The sequence below is a fragment of the Balaenoptera musculus genome, chromosome 20, assembly GCF_009873245.2.
Source record: "Balaenoptera musculus isolate JJ_BM4_2016_0621 chromosome 20, mBalMus1.pri.v3, whole genome shotgun sequence".
Taxonomy (NCBI): Eukaryota; Metazoa; Chordata; class Mammalia; order Artiodactyla; family Balaenopteridae; genus Balaenoptera; species Balaenoptera musculus.
The window spans coordinates 22,509,323-22,532,088 of NC_045804.1; the positions used below are offsets into that span (position 1 = coordinate 22,509,323).

General features: G+C 34.9%; 1 protein-coding gene and 1 pseudogene across 5 annotated transcripts in view; one reads left to right on the plus strand and one right to left on the minus strand.

Annotated features, from left to right (window-relative positions):
* The window catches only part of GPATCH8 (G-patch domain containing 8), a 112,659-nt gene that overhangs the window by 22,678 nt on the left and 67,215 nt on the right, over positions 1-22,766 (minus strand). For 3 of the 5 annotated variants that reach the window (XM_036835994.1, XM_036835997.1, XM_036835996.1), the window contains 2 exons: positions 12,516-12,587; positions 5,897-6,040 (listed from right to left, as the gene is read on the minus strand). In XM_036835994.1, the coding sequence (XP_036691889.1) occupies positions 5,897-6,040; positions 12,516-12,587 (216 nt within the window). The remainder of the gene's footprint in view (positions 1-5,896; positions 6,041-12,515; positions 12,588-22,766) is intronic. The other 2 variants (XM_036835998.1, XM_036835995.1) reach the window with 2 other exon arrangements.
* On the plus strand, positions 19,427-20,641 carry LOC118886374 (annotated as a pseudogene).

A 22,766-nucleotide genomic window follows, 5' to 3' on the forward strand; every position in this document is an offset into this window, starting at 1 on the left:
ATATGTTAATATAAATGTTTCAGACATTACATGAAATTTCTAAAAATCTTATATGTTCTGGTATAATGTTATAAGTCATAATTCTAGTTATTACTTTAAAATGTATATCTCAGAAATAAAAAAAAAAAAGATTAACTGTAGTTGAACCTGGATGATGGATACAGAAGAGTTCATTATACTGCTATTTTTGTTTATATTTTATTATTTTTATTGTTTTCTATAAAAAAAAAAAGATTTAACAAGTGAAAAGGCTCAAATCATGCTCAGTTGTTGGAAGACTGCCCAAATGATGTCAATTCTCTTATTAGACAAAACAGTCCCAAAGAAAATGGCATCCACAGTGGTACAAAATATCACTGAACCTAAAATTTTCACCTCTCTGATACAGGTTATTAAAATACAACTACAATATGCTTTAGTTCTGAGATACATTCTTCTCTTCACACTTGCTTTTGCTTCTCAAAGAATAATCTCTTCAGAAGTGAACTGTGCTATTTAAGTCAACATTTATGAAGCTTTGGGATTCATAAATACTTTATGATTTTCCTAACCTGTTTCACATCTTTACAATAATCAATTTATGGTTTTCTAAGTATAAACATTCTATAAACACCCGAAATATACAGCACCTATGAAATATCTTCATTGGTATCTGATCTTAGTGATTTCAATTCTTAGAAAGGTCCTTTTCTTTTTATTTTAGCTCTAGAATTATCTTTTCTCACCTTGCCTTTTTAATTTTGTTTTTACTTCTGCGCCGCCCCCCCCGCAACACCTGCACTGAATATCAAAGTTGCACTGAAAAAGGAATACAGTTACATTTCATCAGATCTGCAGTGGCTTCCCAGAGGTTCAACTGGCTTTGGTGTGCTTACTGTCCTGATGTTACATGTGCCAAGCATACAGAGTATCAAATGCATCGAGAGGCAAAAAAATCTGACCTGTCAATAGTGAAACTTTAGGTGGAAAGTACTGCAAACTTGAATGAAGTTCATGTGAAGTCCAAAAATGATCATTCCTTCTATCACCAAAGAATTTCTCAGAAAATACTTCAATTCAGAAGTATTAGACAAAGTTTAGACAAAGTTAACTAAACCATGCAGTAGTTATAGATTCTATTCTGTACAATTCAGAATAGAGAAATCACTAATGGCTGCTACAGGCTTGATTTGTTTTAGTTCAGTCATTTATAAAGCTCAGGAAACCACTACTTTTACAGCTAAAACAGACCTTGGTATTTCTTTTTTAAAAAATGTACTGAAGTACATGGGTTTTCATACTGAAGCTATCTTAGCAAAAAGAAGAGGCAGGCTGCAAGCATTCTTTCCTCTGAGGGAGATAGTGATTCTTTGTACAAGTTAAAGGAATTTCTCAAAGCTGCATTGCAGTACCAGATTTTGATATTGGATTGGACTACCACAGATGGTTTTGAAATTGCAAGGAAGTTATACCCAACAATAAGGAGGAATAAGAAGGCATCTTTTCAATGTGCTACTTCCCTAGTGTCAATGAGAACCTGTGAGAGCCTGTGTGGAAAAGAAGGAAAGGTACAGGCCTGGGTCACAAATTCAAATGTTTAGAGGGATTTGGTAGGTAATGTAATGAGTTTCACAGAATGATGTAACAGAAGAGATGAAGTGGAAACCATATCTAACTGGAGAATGAGAACATGCCTTTCTAAAGAGAAGGCAACTAATCAGCTTTACCCAACTGTTATGTTGACATGCAGGCCCAATGTTCTCAGAGGTTTCAATTCTTCAAGATAAGCCAAAGCCTGAATGATATAATATCTCATTTTAAAAATTTGGGACCCAACTGAAATTAAAGGAGAAAAAAACTGACACCACAAAGACCAGGCAAAATACAGCTGACCCTTGAATAACATGAGTTTGAATTGTGCAGATCCACTGATATGTGGATTTTTTTCAATAGTAAATACTATAGTACTATATGATCTGGGGTTGGTTGAATCCACAGATATGGAACCACAGATAGGGAGGAACGTCAGATATGGAGGGCTAACTATAAATCATACACAGATTTTCGACTGCATAGAAGGGTTGGCACCACTAACCCCCGTGTGGTTCAAGGGTCAATTGTACATCTGTGGGACAATTTGTGATCTCTAGTTTATGTACTGGAGGCTAGTGAGGAGAGCCCCTTAGTGGCACAAATAAAAGACAGTAAGACTGGAAGAATCCTGAGTGGGTAATAAGGCACCAATAAAGCAAAAGCAAAACCAAAACACACCAGCATTAAAATAAGGCACCAACTACTGTGCTGCTACAAATTTACCTCTGGGAAAGAGAATATTCTTTGGAGTTTGAAATTTAAACCTTGCAAGGCTAAAGAAATGGTTTCCATTGTTATATCCATTAGCAGATATGTTTTTTAAAAAGATATGTAAAATAAAGAGGCACGGAGGTAGAGATGGAAAAATGTTTAGTTTCAAAGTCAACTTTAACTTATAACTAAGCCAACAAAGGTAGAAGATGAATACTAATGTTTATTGAGCACTCAGGCATATCAGAACTAACTTATATAAAAATGAATCATACATTGGGTTATCCCTTGAGGAATGGAAGGCTTACCCTTGAAGATCTCAAAATGTATGAAATTACCACTTTTAAAGAGGATTAAACTGCTAAAAAGAGCCAAAATGTCTAATTAGGTTTTTTCATCTCTGAAAATCAAGCTGGGTCTTAATATCTGTGTATTAATGACTCTCTTCACAAAATATCTTAGAAAATTTGAGAAAAACTAGTGAATAGTGAGATGTACATACCACCAAAGGGCAGGGGGATAAGAAATCACCACAAATGAGGGTGACCACATAGCTCCTTTTTGAGAGATTACTTGTGCTTAATAAAGATAAGGGCATGTTCAGGATCCTGCCTACACTAGTAAGTTTACCACTAACATAACAGATTATTTCTCTGGAAAATTTTAATGGTGAAAATTTGATGAAAGATGCAAACTAGGGATTTACTAATATAGGGTTTAATGTACTTACCTATTATCTCAGATTCATAATAATCCTGTGTGCCTTCCTGGAAGACAAGACAGGGTGTCTTTATGATTTTAGAGCATAAATTTGGAAAATGGTAGGTCCATTTGTATGGTAAGTTCATGTCCGTCAAAGAGGAATGAAAAATAGGACCTACCTCCTCCTCTTAGGGATTATTTAGCTGTGTTGTACCAAGGTCAGTTAAAGTCTCCTTAGAAATTCTAAGGGCAGGGAAAAGTAACTATAAAAAATTCAGTACTGTGCATTTTTTTGTTTATATATTTATAGCATTCTGTTTCAAGATTCTACCACTTGCATTGAGAACAGTATAAAGAAAGATGAAAAGCCTACATTTTAACCAAATAAAGAACACTACCAAAAATCAAACAAAATAACAAACTTACACCACATCTGTTCTTTGTTTAACACCTAAGATGGGCTTTTGATCAAGGTGAACAAATAAGCTTACATGCATTCATTAATCACACCAGCTAAAGACTTTCTTCCCAGACCAGGGATCACAGATATATTCTATATTAATGGATAAGGTAGTTCAATATAAGAAATCCTTAATTTTGTATTTTCATTTTGATGATAATCTAAAAAAGAGTAATAATAATAAATATTTGAGATCATTTAGGTGAGAACAGTAGAAATGTTTACAACATAACTGGGGACTCGAAATGAAATTGACTGGTTTGTACCAAACAAAGGCCAAACAATATCACAATATTGTATGTATTTTAAAGTTTTTCAGTAGTCTTAAGAGAACAGAGTTTCTCAACCTCAGCACTACTGATCAACATTTTGGGCCAGGTAATTCTTTGTTGCAAGAAGCTTTTCTGTGAATTGTAGGATGTTTAGCAGCACACTTAGTCTCTACCCACTAGGTGCCAGTAGCACCATCTCCCTAGTTGTGATAATCAAAAATGTCTCCAGACATTGCCAAGTGTCCCCTGGGGGACAAAATCTCCCCAGATGGAGAATCACTGCAAAAGAGAAAAGTGATGAGAGAACAGAGCCAACACAAGGTGCACGGGAGAATAAACATGTCAAATTCAAATGAATCAGTTGTAATAATTTCTACTACTCTCAAATTGAGAGCAACATCACTAAAACATTATCATCCATCACATTAATGTTGTCAATGCGAATTTTATTAGTTCCGTATTTTTGCTCAGATTTAATTTGTAAATCTGTTTTGCTCTGATAGAATTTTTTCCCCTTAAAAAGCAAGTCTATACATGATTCAAGTTTGAATCACACTTTTCCTGGTTCATTTTTTTCTAACTGAAAGAAAGAAACTTCTTTCAACTACGAATGTAACCTTTCTAATTGTTCTTTTTTGGTGCCTAAAGTTTCCTCTGGAGTCTTTTCATTTTTTAAAAAATTTTTATTTTATATTGGAGTATAGTTGATTTATAATGTGTTAGTTTCAGGTGTACAGCAAAGTGATTTAGTTGTACATATAAATATATCAATTCTTTTAATTTATCATACACAATTCTTAACTGAAGAAATTCTCAAGAGCCTAAAATGGTAGATACGTATTTAGGTGCTAAATATCTTTGTTAATTCCCCAAAACAAACAAAAACAAAACCCCAAATTTGAACTACACACACACCAAAAAGCCGGAAAAGTTACTGGATAAGCAATATTCACTGTTGCATCTGTCTTTCTTGACAGATGATTCTTTGAAGTAGTAAGGTAATTGCTAATATATCTTGTCCATATATATGCTCTCTAGATTTCTCTTCCTCAAATCAAGTAGAGCTGACAATAGATTAAAACAATGTCCAAAATTGTATAAAAAGTTGAAAAGCTGTCTTCAATATAACTCTATCAGTGGAAGAATCTTAAACTGGTTAGGTGTGGTTAAATGTGGAAAAAGTATAAGACCACAACCAGCTTACAAACTATTCCTGTGCCAGTAAAAGAAAACTTAGTCAAAGCTTGCCTTTTATGTGCACTAAAATCTTATGGTTGGTTGGAAGATGAAACAAAGGTTAAAAAAAAGTTGCTTCAACAGGTCCAGCTTATGAGAGCATTCCAGCAATGCTCATAAATCTTACAAATTTAACAACTACAACCATTGTACCCCCAAAGACTTAGCAAGTTCTGCTAAAGTCACCTAAGATCAAATGGCTCAAAATTCTTTAATAAGTTAGAATTGTTCTATAGATGTAAAGATTCATTTCCTCCTTCTAAAATCCCCCAAGGGAATTATTGCCGCCTTCTTTATGCCAGTACTAGTTAGGAATAAGTTTCTTTTCTAAATCAGTGAAAGAAAGAAAGAAAAGAAAGAAAAGAAAAGAAAAGAAAGAAAAAGACCATAAAGAAGGTGTAATTCATTTTTCAGCAAGCTCTTCAACATGCAGCATCAGAATTTTCTGTTGAAGTTAAAATAGCATCTAACTTTATTTTTCTTCTCAAAAATTATCTATCCTCCAAGGTATACCAAGTAACAAAATGACTTACTGATAGGAAATAACCAATACAGCATGAATTCTTAGATACAGAAGATGAAATGACCACAGTCTGAGATAACTGTTCAAAGTTTAACAAGTTCAGAAAGGGGGAGAAAGGGAAACAAAGCTCCCAGTGATCCTTAGTTGAAAAATACAAATTTAGAAACCACTCAAAGCCAAAAATTTTATGCACGATTTATGAAGCTCACAATTCTTCACTCTATATACAATCTTGGAAGGATGAGGTCAATGTCAGGACTCTGTCACTGGAGAAAAGTCAAGTCAGTCAGATGACCTCAGATAAAGACAGGCAGATACAAGAAACCATAGTCAACAAGTTTTTTGGGGTACACTCATAAAATTCAATAGTTACAACAAATAAAGTATGTTTTTCTTTGTTAGAAATTAACTGTTCCTCACCTGCTTGTGTGCGTGATCATAGGAGTTGATATGGTTGTCAAATTCCTGATGTTTCTGATATTGCTTATCACAGAGTTCACAGTAAAAGTTGGCTCTGAGGTCTTCCAACGCTTTGGCAATTGCCTTCTCTTTATCAACATAATCCTGTAAGAACCACAAAATAAAACAAAAAATGACTTGGTAGAGTTTTAAGTGAATGTTATAAAAAAGTAGTCTTCCCTGAAGAGGGAAAAAGGGCTTTTCATAACATTTAATGGTACCAGTTAAAGTCAGATAGAGCAGAAGTAGCAATATGGTGGGGTAATTAGCATGTGGTTATACTAACGGTTGTCTTCAAACAAAGTTCAGAGTTTAATTTTACTTTCTCTTTTGGCAGTGTGGTGGACTAGATACTGTGGCATTCCCTACTCCTATCCCTGGCTAAAAACCCCTCAACCAACCAGATACATAAAACACAATTTTCACTGCACTGCAGGAACCACAGAGAGAAAAGTAAATCCCCGAGAAGGGCAATCAGAGAAGAAAAAACAAAACAAAATTTAAAAATCAGCTATGACCTGAAACTGAAATCAGAGCTGTGATGGGCGAGGGCTCTCCTTAGGACATGTGGGTGACACTGGAGCTTGAGGTTTGAGCAAGGTGGGGGAACTAAACTTGAGAAGCCTCACTAATAAGGAAAAGAACCTGGAAGTAGGCTGGAAATCCCAGGATCTCTGGGTCTTGGCAGTGGGAGTAAAATATATTCTCAGAAAGCATCCTCAATTTTGCTCCCAAATTTTTTCCTAGATTAGGATCAATAAAATATGAGTTACAATCAAAGGTTACTACACACACAAAAGGAAATCAATCTATCACAAGCAAGAGTCACAAAAAATAAGCAATAGATTTAGTCCCCAAGAACTCAGATTTTGGAATAGTCTGTTACAGAATATAAAGTAACTATAAAATGTTTAAAATATAAAATGGAATTACAAAAATTAGCAAACATAAAACACTCTAAAAAATCAAAACCAAAAAAATAGGCAGATTGCAGAAAGAACCAAATGAGATTTTTACAATTGAAAAACCTAATTGTAAAAAATAAACAAAAAAATTCACCAACTATCTACGGGATGGGTTAAAAGACAGTCAAGATAACAGCTCAAAAAAATGTAGCAGGGTGGTGAAAACGTTCTGGAATTAGATTGTAACAATGGTTGCATGACCCTGTGGAATGTACTAAAAACCACTGAACTGTACACTTTAAAAGGGTGAGTTTTATGGTAGGTGAATTATATTTCTATTGATATAATGGCTGAGAATTTTTCAGAACTAATAAAAGACATGACTCCGCAGGTACAGGAAGCACAGGTATACCACACAGGCTAATAAAAATAAGCACCTAGAAACACTCTAGTGAAACTGAGTCCCATAACTATGGGACCAAAGACAATGAAATCATACTACTACCCAGAGAAAAATTAAGGATCACCCACAATCAGATTGACAGAAGATTCAAAAGCAACATCAAAAGATGGAAGATAGTATGCTTTGGTGTGTGAGAGAAAACATTTTCATTTGTATACCAAATGAAAATATTTTTCAGAAATGATGAAATAAAGGCACTTCCAGATAAAAAGAGAATTTACCACCTAAAGATTCATTAAAAAGGAACTTCCTAAAGCAGTATTTCTGAAATCATAGATTGTGACCCACTAGTGGGTCACGACATTGATTCCGTAGATTGTAACACGCAGAAAAAAAGGGAAAAAAAAAAAAAAGAATAGAAAAATACAGAGGATATTTCACATAATAAAGGTAAATACTGTCTTGTAAAGCTTTTGTTTCAGTTGTGTTTGTGTGGTTGTAATATTAAAAATATTTCTTACTGAGGACTTGAAAGTCACTGTTTTAAGGAAGGAAAATGATGCCAGACAAAAGGTCTGAAAAACTAAAGGTAAGTGGTAAGAAATGAAATTAATAAATATATAGATTAATAATCACAACAGTAACAACAACACCTAGCTTGCAGGATGGAAAAGGGTTAAAAAGAAAATGCTAGCAGACACAGCCATATATAATAGGAGAGGGTGTTTGAAATTAAAGCGTTCTAGAGTCCTCCTACTGATTGAGATGGAGTTAACTTTAGACTTTGTTAAATTAAGCATAATTTGTATTAGAATTCCAAGGGTTGTTATAAGAATAGGAGTAGTAAAGGGGGAAAGATTAAGAAAACTTCAATTTTATAAAGGTAAGACAGACAACAAAAAACAGAAAAATCAGGAAAATAGAAAGTAAAAAGATGTAAGAAACAGATTTATAAGTAATCACAAGAAATGTAAATGTACTAAAATAAAAAACTGTCAGAAAAACAAATCCAACTACATGCTGATTATAAGAGATATCCCTAAAACATGAGGACTTAGAAAGTTGAAAGTTAAAGGACAGAAAAAGATATGCCAGGCAAGTTACTAACCAAAAGAAGCTGGAGTAACTATTAACGTTCAACTTTTTAGATTTTATAGCAAAAAGCATTACTTGAGACTGTGGCCAGCTATGGGGTTAAACATTACAAGATTATTCTCCAAATAAGCTGCACTGCTAATTTTGAAAAGCCAACACAGATATGTTGGTTATCCACTAGTCTTAATAAGGTTTTGGCTCTAAACTGTGGGACTGACCCAAAGAGGTGCTCCAATTTGCCTCAGCAGTTCCACTTAAAAACTAGACATCAAAAGACATCTCAAAGCAAGCTGAGTATATTCATTTGCTATAAAGCAGCATGGAAGAATGAGAAGGGGAAAGGAATGATAAATGATTGCTTGCTAGCCTTCTACAGCAGGGTAGATGAGTAGCTCCTTCTAGTTAACAGACCTGAAGATAAATCTCATTTCAAAGGCTCTACAATCAGCCTTTCTTTTATTCAGTTTAGTATCTTTTGGATACACTTTCAAAGCATCTCCATCATCTAACATCTCTCCACTATTTCTCACATAAGCTATTTAATCAGTATGCAAGAGAAGGATGATGTATTTTGTGGAATGCCAGTATTGAACTCATTTGGATACATTAGTTAAAATTGAAAAGTGAATATATAGCACATTATGATTTTTTTTCCCTATTCGATCCTTCTCAATAGTTTTCTCTCAGAATCCTGGGCAATTTCATGTTGTCTGGCTATTAAGCAACTTGTGGATATTCTTCCTTATCAGTGCTAGTTTCCCAGACAGAAGTCAGAAAGCTCACTTTCCCAACTTCCCTTAAAACTAGGGTGCAGACATATGGTCTACCCTCTTTTCCTGTGAAATGCATCTGCATGAGACTTTCATTCAAAAGTGAGCAGTATAAAGAAGCAGGTGCCAGGACCTCCCTGGTGGTCCAGTGGCTAAGACTCTGTGCTCCCAATGCAGGGGGCCTGGGGTTCGATCCCTGGTCAGGGAACTAGATCTCACATGCCGCGACTAAGAGTTTGCATGCCTCAACTAAAGATCCCGCACGCAGCAGAGAAGACCCCGCGTGCTGCAGCTAAGACCTGGCTCAGCCAAATAAATAAATAATTAAAAAAAAAAAAAAAAGCAGTAGGTGCCAAGTGGAATCCATCTTCTAGCAATGGTGGCTGCAGAAGCATGTTTTAATTCTATTTTGGTTTTTATTTTTAATTCCATACAACATTGGTTTTTTATAATGTTTATATAGATTTGGAGGATTTACTCTTCCGAAAAAGAGATCAGAAGACTGGATATTAAAAAAACAAAAAACAAAAAAACCACATACAATCCAATTAAATATTGATTATAAGAGATTGCATCTCAAGCCTTTCAAAGGGAATCACATTCCTTCTTTCTTAAGTACTTTCTTTGAAATTTCTTTTAGAAGAGTCTTCTGGTGGCAAATTGATTTTTTTATCCAAAAATTTATCTATTTTTAATCTCTACTCTTAAAGATATTTTTGCTGGGTGTACAATTCTAGGTTGATGGTTGTTTGCTCTGAGCACATTCAACATTCCATTAGATTATAAGAGAATTGACACTGTATTCTGACTTCCGTGTTACTACAACAGTTCTTCAAAGATTGTGTATTTTTCTATGGTATTGTACAGTTCTACCAGGATGTGTCTACATGTAGACTTCTTTTTTATCTTGCTTGAGATTCATTAGGCTTCCTGAATCTGTGAGTTGTGTCTTTCATCAAATTCTGGGACCTCCTCTTTGAATGCTGCCTCTGCCCTATTCTTTTTCTTTCTTTTGTTCTGGAACTCTGTCTAGACACATTAGAGCTTCTCATTCTTTATCATCTAACTCTTCATCTCTTCATGTATTTTCCACCATTTCTCTTTCTTTCTTGCCCTCCCTCTCTCCATTTTTTCCTGCATCCTGATACTTCTTCAGATGTGTTACAATTTAATATTCAACTTTGTGCAAAATGCTATTAAATCCTCCCATTGAGTTTTTATATGGTCTCTTGCCCTTTACTCATGATCTCAATCCCTTTTTATTCTTAAACATATTAAATATGCTTGTTTTACACACTGTAATCTGAGCTGACAATTCCAATATCTTAAGTCTTAAGGGGCCTGACTCTGCTCTTTTTTTTTCTCCATTAACTCTAGCCCATAGTGTCTAGTTTCTCAGTTGGATTTGTGATATGACTATGATCTTCTGTTTTGGGGAGCTTTATTTTATCTAGGAGTTCTTTTTTTTTTTTGGCTGCGCGGCTTAGTTCCCCAACCAGGGTGTGAACCCAGGCCACAGCAGTGAAAGCGCCGAGTCCTAACCAATGGACCACCAGGGAAATCCCTATCTAGGAGTTTTTTGAAGCCTAAGTTGTTCTAAAGAAGTTTGAATTTTCTTCTTCCCAAGGGCCTGAGACCACTTTACCATATATCTCATTTACTCTTAAAATGTCATTATTTTATGTCCCACGAAAAAAAGAAAAGAAAAAACTTCTTAGCCATCATCTCTTGGAATCTATCCCATTTCTCTCTCCTATTGGGACTTTAGTAATATTGTATTAAACTGTCTGGATATTACCACATTGATCTTGGATAGTCTGTTCTGTTATTTTACTTTTTCTTTCAATTTCAGTTTGGATAATTTATATTGACTTGTCTTCAGATTTACTGATTCTATCTTCTGCTGTGTCTAGTCTGCTGATAAGCTCATGGAAAGAATTCTTCATCTCTGATACTGTGTTTTTCCTTTCTCCCTGGGTGATTTAATCCATTTCCGTGACTTCATCAATATACTAGACATCTCCCAGTCCAATATTTCTTGCTGAGACCAAGAAAAGAATGCAGAAATAAAGAGGAAAAGAAGTGGGGAAAGGGAGGTGGAAAAAAAAGAAAGGACAAAATGAGATGGCAGATTTAAATCCAAATATACTGGAAATGACATTACCTATATTTAGATTAAATACTCCAATTAAGAGAGACTGGGGCGGGGGGGGGGGGGAAGATATTGGAAGACTAGATAAAACACCTACAAATAACACAACTAAATGTTGATTATAAAAGCTAAAAGAAAAAGGGTGGAAAAAAACATCAGAAAATACACTAACCAAAATAAAGCTATCAAAATTGGTATCAGACAAAAGAAACTTTAAGGCAAAAATATCACTTTATAATAATAGGCTCAATCTATTAACAATTATAAAGTTGTATGCAGCTTCAAAATACATAAGCAAAAATGCCAAAGCTATAAGAAGAAATGGAAAAATCCACCATCAGTGGGAGATTAACATTCCTCTCTCAGTAACTGATAGTTCAAGCAAGCAAAAAAATTTAGTAAGAGTATAACTGATTCAAGGAATATAATTAACAGTCTCAAACAAATAGGATATGTGTAAAACTGCAGCCAACAACTGCAGAGGATATATATTCTTTTCAAGTAAACACAGAGCATTTAAGAAAACTGACCACTTTAACACATTTCAAACAACTGGTATTATTCTCTGTATTACAATTAAATTAGAAGTCAGTAATACAATAATCAGGGGAAAAAACAGTCACATATTTGGAAATTAAGAAACACTTTTAAATAACTTAGTAAAGAAGAAATCATAATCAAGTAGAAAATATTTCAAACTGAGAGATAAAAATGACACACCTCAACTCCTAAGATGTAGCTGAAATGGTAACACTGAAGTGAAATGGGAGGGGAGGGGGAAGGGGAGGTAGAGGGTGGAAGCAAGGAAAAGGAAGGAAGGGAAGGAGGGAGGCAAGAAAGGTGTAAAAACTGGAAAGGAGGATGCTGAAATGTCACTATTTGCAGACAGTATGTACAAAATCCAACAAACTCTTCAGATAATAAACTCTTACCAAACACTAGTAATGGAAGGTTGCTGGATACATAAAAAACAAACAAACAGATCATGTTTCTGTACATCAGCAACTAACAGAAAACAACAATACCAGGATTTCTGGTATGAATGTGGCAACACAGGAAAAAAACTTTCTTTTTCTCTGGAATACTACACAAAAGCAAAATGGTGATATGATCTGGAGAATGAAAAAATGCATAAGAGAAAAAGGCATAAGAGAAGTTATGTGAGGAGAAATGAAGCAGAAGCCATTCAAGGCCAAGTGAGCAGTGAAAAAAGGCCAGCAGTAGCAGATTTCAGAAAATGACAGCAAAAACATACTTCAAGTATGATAAATGGCTCACTTGAAGTGATACACCTACATCTCTTGCACTCATCAAGAATTTCTGAGATCTAGAAAAAGCAGAGGGAAGAACTTGGATTGGAGCAATGGGAGACATCCCTTCAAATACACAAATATCCAAATCCCTTCAAATATACAGGCCAAAAAACCAAAACCAAAACAAAAAACCCCCACCACATGCCTTGATCTACATGTTGAAGGGGCACATTTTGTGCCAATGAAAACAGTCCCAAAACAGTGGTCATAATCAACACTGTAGTAAAGTTATTGAATCTTAAAGGTAAAGAAAGACTCCTCTGAGCAGCTAGGTAAAACCATCAAAGGGAGAAATCAGCTCAGCCTTCAATTTCTTCAGGATTATATTCAATTCCAGAAGCCAGTGGTACAACACTACAAGATATCTAGGGAAAGAAAGTATTAACCAAGGATTTTATAATGTACATATATTTATATATGTGATTGAATTATTTTTATAGGTTCATATAATATATGAGATTATATAATGCTTATATTATAAATATATAATATAAAATATAATCTCATATATTATATATATTTTTATATATAAAAAAATAATTCAGGAAATATTGTTTGTACAACCCCCTTTAAAGAAGTTACTAGGAAATAAACAGCAGAAGTGATGAGGAAAAACTCAACAGAAGTACTGGAAGGCTGCTTTGAATATATTTACATGTAGAATTGAGGTTAAAAGGAGTGGGGCTACTAGGGTGTCAGATTACAATGTACATGTTATATGCCCTCACAAGAAAGAAATGGTATAACTAATATAACATGGGGAGGGGGGTAGAGATAAGTAAATGGGAATTAGAATTTGCCTTTCGTTACAACTATAATAGACGTAAAAAAGAACTCCATTTAAAACTGAAAATTAAGTAATGTAAGTATTATACAACCATATTTAATTGTATGCTACATACACACTAAGTTTACTGATATTAGGTGGTAGACGAAATGAAAGGGAGGAAAAAGAGGAAACAAGGAAACTTTCCCCTGCTTACAGTATGAAAATGATGGATACTCTCTAAAAGAAATAAAGAACGAAAGGTAATTTTATTAAGTTATAAAGGTAATTACAACAAAAACATAATCCAACCTATATCCACCTATCTATATCTATCCATCTATCTATAGCTTTATTTACCTTACACTCATAGAAGAAAAACAGAGCACAGACTCAGTGACTTAAAAAGATAAATATGAACTAAACATATCTGTCACATAAAATATAAAAAATTAACTCAAAAAAGTTTTTCATACTGTAACACAAAGCAAAACCCAACTCCATGATGATCATAAGGGGCACATTCAAAACAGGGTGATTCAGAAAGACTCAAAAGGATGGAGACATACTGAGCAACACATATACAAAAAATGAAAGCAAGAGTCAGGGTTTTTACTTTCAATCAAGGTAGAATTTACATTAAAAGCTTTAAACAAGATAAAGGTACTTATAATGTCAATGAGGGCAACTCATGGTATCTAAAAATCTTAATATCTAACTATCATAATCTAGCAGCAACATCCATAAAGCAGAAACTAGAGGAGATTCAAGGGAAACACATGAACATACTAAAGTAAGGAGACTCAAATCATCTCATTTCATGACAGGTCAAAGAGATAAAAAATAAACAAGGATACAGAACACCTTAAGGATATTTTAACACGGTTATGTGCCTGAAAATAGGGCATACATCTTTTTTAAAAGTACTCATAGAACACTCACCCCAAAAGACCCTACTAGGCTACAGAGGAAACCATAATAAATTCCCCAAAGAAGAAATAACAAAAGCAACATATATGAACACAGTACAATGAAACTGGGAATTAACATTTTTAAAAAGGCCTTTCTACAAATCTGAAACTAGAATATCTAGGGGAAAAATGATAATGACAACATTATATATCAATATACACAGGCTACAGGTGAAGCAGTGTTTAGGAAAAACACACAGGTTTAACTATTTTAAAGCAATCAAATAATAACAAATAAAAGCCATACCCTGGATAAACTCTCATACGTGTATACCAGGAAATATATGAATCCATTTATATAAAAGTCAAAAACAGTTAAATTAAACAATACACATTTAGGGATATGAAACACATGGTAAAACCATCTTAAAAAGGAAGAGAAAATAAAAGAGGTGATAACACTTTCTAATTCATTCCATGAGACCAGTATTACCCTGATACAAAGACATCACAAGAAAACTACAGACTAACATCTCTTATAAATATAGATGCAAAAATCCTGAACAAATTGCTAGCAAACCAAATCCAGCAGCATATTAAAAAGATTATACACCATGACCATGACCAAGTAGGATCTATCCCAGGAATGCAAAATTGGTTCAACACATAAAAATGAAATCTATATAATATACCACATTAATGGGGGTGGGGGGAACCTCATGTTATTTTTTTCATAGATGCAAAAACAGCATTTGACAAAATGTAACACCCTTTCATGAGAAAAACACTCAACAAACTACAAATAGAAGGGAACTTCCTCAATCTGATAAGGGCATCTATGAAAACCCCCCAGCTAACATCATACTTAAAGACTGAAAGCTTGCCCATTAAAATCAGAACAAAGATGTCTCTTCCCCTCTAAGACAGAGCTATCTGCTCTTGTCATTTCTACTCAACATTATATTGGAAGTTCTAAGCAGGGCGATTAGACATGTTTAAAAAAAAAAGGCATCCAGATGGGAAAGCAGATGGAAAAAAGAAGAAGTAAAACTATCTTTTTTCACAGATGATATGGTATTATATGTAATAAACCCTAAAGGATTCACAAAAATAACTACTAGAGCTGCTAAATGAGTTTAGCAAAGTTGTAGGATACAAGATCAATATAAAAAAATCACAGTAGCATAAAAAATGAGAATTCTTAGGATTAAATTTAACAAAAGAAACAGAGCTTAAAAAAAAACATTATTGAAAGAAATAAAGAAGATGTAAATAAATGAAAAAACATCCTATGTTCATGGACTGGAAGACTTAACATTGTTAAGATGGCAATACTCCCTGAACTGATCTACAGATTCAACATAATCTTTATCAGAATCCCAGCTGACTTCTTTGTAGAAATTGACAAGCTGATTCTAAAATTCACATAGGATTACAAGGGACCAAGAATAGCCAAAACAATCCTGAAAATGAATAAAGTAGAAGGGCTCACACTTCTCAATTGCAAAACTTGCTACAAAGCAACAGTAATCAAGACAGTGTGTTACTGCAAAGACATAAAGATCAATGGAATATACCAATAATTGAGAGAAAAAAACCCATATATCTATGGTCAACTGATTTTTGAATGGCCAAGACCATTCAATGGGGATAAAATAGTCTTTTCAACAAATAGTGATGGGACAACTGGGTAGGCACATGCAAAAGACTGAATTTGGACCCCCTACCAAACATGACATATAAAATTTTTAAAAATTTATTTATTTATTTATTCATTCACTCATTCATTTATGGCTGTGTCGGGTCTTCGTTGCTGTGCGCGGGCTTTCTCTAGTTGCGGTAAGTGGGGTCTACTCTTCGTTGTGGTGCGTGGGCTTCTCATTGTCGTGGCTTCTCTTGTTGCAGAGCACAGGCTCTAGGCGCACAGCCTTCAGTAGTTGTGGCACGTGGGCTCAGTAGTTGTGGCTTGCAGGCTCTACAGCTCAGGCTCAGTAGTTGTGGCACACGGGCTTAGTTGCTCCGCCACATGTGGGATCTTCCCGGACCAGGGCTCAAACCCGTGTCCCTTGCATTGGCAGGCAGATTCTTAACCACTGAGCCAACAGGGAAGCCCACATGACATATAAAAATTAATTCAAAATATATCAAAGACCTAAATGTTAAGAGCTAAAACTATAAAACTCTTAGAAGGAAGCATAGGTGTAACTTTTCATGGCCTTGGATTAGGCAATGGGTTCTTAAATATGACATCAAAAACATCAGCAACAAAAGAAACAAAGATAAAATGGACTTCATCAAATTTTAAAACTCTGAGCACCAAAGGGCATTATCAAGTGAAATGACAACAAAAAATGGAAGAAAATATTTGCAAGTCATACACCTGACAAGGGTCTCATTCCAGAATTCATATAGAATTCTTATAACTCAACAATAAAAGGACAGCCCAATTTAAAAAATGGGCAAAAGATCTGAACAGACATTTCTCCAAAGAACATAGTTAAAAGGCCAATAAGCACATGAAAAGATGCTCAACCAAAACCACAAGAAGATACTACTACTTCACACCTACTAGGATGGCTATAATAAAAAAGACAGAAAACAACAAGTGTTGATGAGAATGTAGAGAAATTGTAACTCTCATATAGTACTAGTGAGAATACAAAATGGTGCAACCATTTGTGGAAAAGAGTCTGGCAGTTCCTTAAAAGTTAAACACTGAGTTACCATATAACTAGCAATGCCATTCCTAGGTATATACAAAAGAGAACTGAAAAATATATTCACACAAAAACTTGTACAAGATATTCAAAGCAGCATTATTCATAATAGCCAAAAAGTGGAAACAACTCATATGTCCATTAACTGATGAATAATTAAACAAACAAGTATATTCATACAATGCAATATTATTCAGCCCTAAAAAGGAGTAAAGTACTGATATATGCTATTTATATGGATGAACTTTGAAAACATTATGCTAAGTAAAAGAAGTCAGATACAAAAGGCCACATATTGAATGATTTAATTTATATGAAATGTTCAGAATAGGCAAACGTATAGAGACAGAAAGTGGTTGCTGGGGGAGGGAGAACACGGGGAATGAGGAATGACTGCTAAAGGGTACAAGGTTTCTTTTTGGGGTGATGTAAATGTTCTGGAATTAGTGGTGACAGTTGTACAACATTGTGTATATGCTAAGTCACTAAACTGTATATTATATAATGGTTAAAACGGTGAATTTTATCTCAACAACAGCAAAAATCTACCTGAAAAAATGCAAGTGAATGATAAACACAAAATCCAGGACAGTGCTTACCTCTGAATGAGGAAGAAATGGGACGGGATCATAAAGTTGTTGATATGTTCTTCTTAAACAGAGCAGAAGACACACAAGTGTCTGTAGTTACTCTTCATATCTTACACATATTTTTAAAATATCTTATCAATATTTAACAAGATACTAAGGGTATCAAAACGGGACTGCAATTTTTGTTTTTGTTTTTTTCAGTTAAAAGCATGGTAGAGCTATTTGGCTTTAAAACTATGTACAACTTTCATAAAAATGAAAATTAAAAAAAAAAGAATAGAAGGCAGTGAGTGTAGAGACTATTCTTTCAGAATTTTGGTTCTAAAGACAAGTAAAAAGAAAAGATGGTAGCTACAGAGAGTAAGAGTCAACAGAGTAAGGTTTTTTTTATTAGTTTTAGTGGTTCTTTTCCCCCAAGAATGTGTGAGCATGTTTACTGGTGATAGGAAATGAATGAGTGCAAAGTGAGTTTGCCAATATAGGAAAAAAGATGTAAGGTCCTTGATAATACAGAGGATTAGGATCCAGAATTCAGGTGTAGGTAGGAATTTTCATTTGACAGATTATGAAACAAGGGAGAAATATTTAAGGATGGAAAGAGATAGACCCAAGTTTGATGGCAGATATTACAGGTAGAAGAAGGCACTCCCATTTGATAGTCCAAATTTTCTTTAAGTTTTCTACTAGGAGTAAGGGAAGATGGAGGAAGGACAAGGGTAGCTGAGGGAAGATGAGGGCTTAAAGATCAATGTTTGAGAATGACAGTTGAAGAGACTAAGAGGGAGTTGATGCGTGAAAGGATTCCTTGGCAGTTCTGGGAGTCCAGTGAGTTGGCACCAGTCCCACACTGCACTACAGTAAAGACGTAGAAATGAAGAATGCAAGTATTTCTACTGAGTGGGGATAGGTTCTTGGTGAGTAGGTATGACAAAAGAAGGATTAGGAAGAAAAGAAGTTGGAATCAAAGTGTTGAGAGAAGTAAAAAATCAATCTGTGGTGCTCAAGAAGTATAAATTAAGGAGGGGCTAAGTTACTAAAGTCAAGGTTCCGAGGTCATGTGAAGGTGAAGAACAAATATGAAATAAAGGCGTGACATCAAGAAGGGGAGAGGGTTTCGCAAGCTGTATAATTCAAAGTTGACAAGATTTCTGAGTAAACAGTCTGATCAATAAAATGGGAGTAAGTAATTCTTGTTGTACCTACCACAAAGAGTTCAAAAGTGAAATAATTTCTTGGTCGGGAGAGAAAGGGCCTCAAAATATATTGTGTAATCTAATGAGGTTGTGAATTACTCAGCTACTTCATGTATTTATTATTTACTTGATAGTGTAACTTTTACTTGAAAAACAATAAAAATGTATTCTCTAAAATGTTTATATTTCTGACAGTATACCAAATAAACCTGGTTTTCTCCATCATTTCCAAGAATTTATTTGTTCGACTCATATTTATTGAGTACTTATGTGCCAGGCACTATACTGGATGCAGTATACATATTGCCAGACAAATAGACAGTTTCTCTCCTCAAGGCCCTTTCTTTCCAGTACTGTAGTCAGCCTATAAATAAGGTTACAAGCAAAAATTTATAATTATAAATTATATATGAGAGTGTTGCAAGAGAATAAAGTAGAGGATTTATTTAAATTGGGTGGTTAGGAAAGATTTCTAGTGAAGTAATATTTAAGCTAAGACCTAAAGGATAAAAGCCAACCATGTGAAAAATTTCAAAACAGTGGCATGACGATTCTATGCTTAAGGACAGTGGTTAGACAGAAAAAGAGGGCCCAGGTCCTAACCTGAAGAACTCCAACATCTAAAGTTTAGGCAGCTCTTTTTTGTGGTGCCTCGGAGGCAATCAGCCACTTCAGGATGGGGCGGAACATCTCTTTCCCGGCTACTGGCTTCCAGAAACTCATTGAAGTGAACGATGAATGAAAACTTCGCACCTTTTATGAGAAGCGTACGGCCACAGAAGTTGCTGCTGATGCTCTGGGTGAAGAATGGAAGGGTTATGTGGTCCAAATCAGTGGTGGGAACGACAAACAAGGTTTCCCCATGAAGCAGGGTGTCTTGACCCATGGCCGAGTCCGCCTGCTACTGAGTAAGGGGCATTCCTGCTACAGACCAAAGAGGACTGGAGAAAGAAAGCATAAATTTGTACAGGGTTGCATTGTGAATGCAAATCTGAGTGTTCTCAATTTGGTCATCGTAAAAAAAGGGGAGAAGGATATTCCTGACTCACTGATACTACTGTGCCTTGTCGCCTGGGGCCCAAAAGAGCTAGCAGAATCCACAAACTTTTCAATCTCTCTAAAGATGATGTCCGACAGAGTGAAGTAAGTCAGAAAGAGAAAAACAAATACCGTATGCTAACACATATATATGGAATCTAAAAAACAAAAAAAAAATGGTCATGAAGAACCTAAGGGCAAGACGGGAATAAAGACGCAGACCTACTAGAGAATGGACTTGAGGATACAGGGAGGGGGAAGGGTAAGCTGGGACAGTGAGAGAGTGGCATGGACATATATACACTACCAAATGTAAAATAGACAGCTGGTGGGAAGCAGCCGCATAGCACAGGGAGATCAGCTCGGTGCTTTGTGACCACCTAGAGGGGTGGGATAGGGAGGGTGGGAGGGAGGGAGACGCAAGAGGGAAGAGACATGGTAACATATGTATATGTATAACTGATTCACTTTGTTATAAAGCAGAAACTAACACACCATTGTAAAGCAATTATACTCCGATAAAGATGTTAAAAAAAATAAAAAATAAAAAAAATAAAGATGATGTCCGCCAGTATGTTGTGAGAAAGCCTCTACACAAAGGTAAGAAACCTAGGACCAAAGCACCCAAGATTCAGCATCTTGTTACTCCATGTGTTCTGCAACACAAATGTCAGCGTATTGCTCTGAAGAAACAGCGTACTAAGAAAAATAAGGAAGAGGCTGCAGAATATGCTAAACTTCTGGCAAGAGAATAAAGAAGGCCAAAGAAAAACGCCACTAACAGATTGCCAAGAGACGGAGGCTGTCTTCTCTGAGAGCTTCTACTTCTAATTCTGAGTCCAATATAAAATGAGATGTTCTAAGCATAACAAATAAATAAGAAGAGACAAAAAAAGTTCAGGCAGAAGAGAAGGAGTCAACAAAGGAATCTATATAGAAGCAGCAAGAGAGATAGGGAGGAGGAATCTAGGAAAGTATAAAATCTTCAAAAGCAAGAGGAAAGAAATTGTTTTAAAGAGAAAAGAGTGGTCAATTGTATTGAATGATGCAAAGAAGCAGGACGTGGAAGAAAGTAAGAACTTTAAAAGGTCTACTGGATTTAGCAAATAAAGGTATTTTGCAGCCTTGAAAAAACTGGTTCAGTGAAAAGTGCTAAAGCCAGTCTAAATGGGTTGAAGAGTGCATAAAGAAAGGGGTAGGGAAAAGAGAACAGGGAAAGAAAAAAAGGAAGAGAAGGAAGAGAGATTTCACCATATTATAACTCCGGATAAAATAAAACACAAAAAATTTAATATATAGCTGAGCTCAACAAGACAGGGCAATCCCTAGGCACCTAAACATGAGGCCTCAGGACCTTGATGGTAGAAGGCCTACTAAGCTCTCCCTGCGAAATGCTCAGAGAGATGAATGGTTGCCTCCATCCTTGAAACAGGGACTAGAAAAACGGCACTACATCATCACCTGCTATCCCCTGAACGCATCAAAAAACTCACCATCTACCAAGGTATAAATGGAAAAGGTCATGCATAGAAGGTTGGAATTTCAGACCACAGTCATTGGTGGACCTAAAGAATTTACACCTTTCATCCAAAGCAGGAACCCTTAGCTTAGGTATTAACATTTTAAAACCAGTCCATATAAAGTTCTCAGGTCTTCAGTTAAAGACTTGAGTCTCTAGCAAAAGCACATACGGAACTGCCCCATAAGAACGCCTCTAAAATCCAGGATACGAGAAACATCCAGAGGATGAGATGACAATCAAAACTGCAAACCACACAAGGAAACAAACCACTGCAAGAAAGTCAGAAGCAGCAAACTACAAAAACGCTTACGAAGTACTACAGATAACAGAAGATTTGAAAGAAATTATAAAATAAGAACATTTAGAATGTTTTTTTAAAAAAGGCAGAAACAGTAACCAAAAGGCAAAAAATTTTGTTTTTGTTTAAAGAACAAAAAAATAGCAAATTTTGGGGAAAAGAATCAAAAAGATATTTTAGGAACTAAAAAAAGGCACTTAAAAAAGTGATTGATATATAATAAAACAATATTTATAAGTGTTAATTGTAGAATATAGGTGGTAGGTATATAGGTATTCACTATATAGATCTTTCAGTTTTTCTGTATGCTCAACAATTTTCATTATAAAGTATCACTGAAATAAAAAATAAGTAAATACGTCAGGTGCGGTGAAAAGAGAAAATCCTCTATAACATCTTCTAAGCTCTATGTTTTTTCCTTTTACATTTAAATCTTTAATCCACCTGCAATTGATTATTGTATGGTATGGGGTAGAAGTTCAAATTCACTATTTCCCATATGGATAACCAACTGTCTCAGAACCTTTTACTGAAAAATTCATTCTTTCCCCCACTTATCTGCAATACCATCTTTGTCTTATCAAGTGGTCAAATATGTAAGGGTCTGCAACTGGGCTCTCTTTTCTGTTCCATTGGTCTAACCTTGTGCCAATATCACATATCTTAATTACTGTAGCTTTCTATCTTATACTTTAAGAATGCTTTGACTATTCTTGGCCCTTTATACTTCCATACAAAATTCCATACAAAATCCTGTTGGGATTTTTATCTGATTGATTTGAAATATATAGAAAAATTGGGGGAAAACAGATACCTTTACAATATTGAGTCTTCTAATTCATGATCATAAAAAAATCTTATTTTTAAAATTCATTATTCTTTAATGCCTCTAAATAATGCTTCAGAATTTTTGCCTTAAGTCTCCCGCATCTCATTAGATCTATACCCAAGTGCTTCATGTATTTTTTTTGCTATTACAATTGGTGACATTTTTGTTATATCCATTTTCTAATATGAAAATTTAAATGTATGATTTTGTATCTAGCATCCTGCTAAACTCCGTTATTTGTGTAACTAATCTGTAAATTTTCTTGGATATCATGAACATAATCATACCTGCAAACAATGACAGTTCTGTCTCTCCCTTTCATCTCTTGT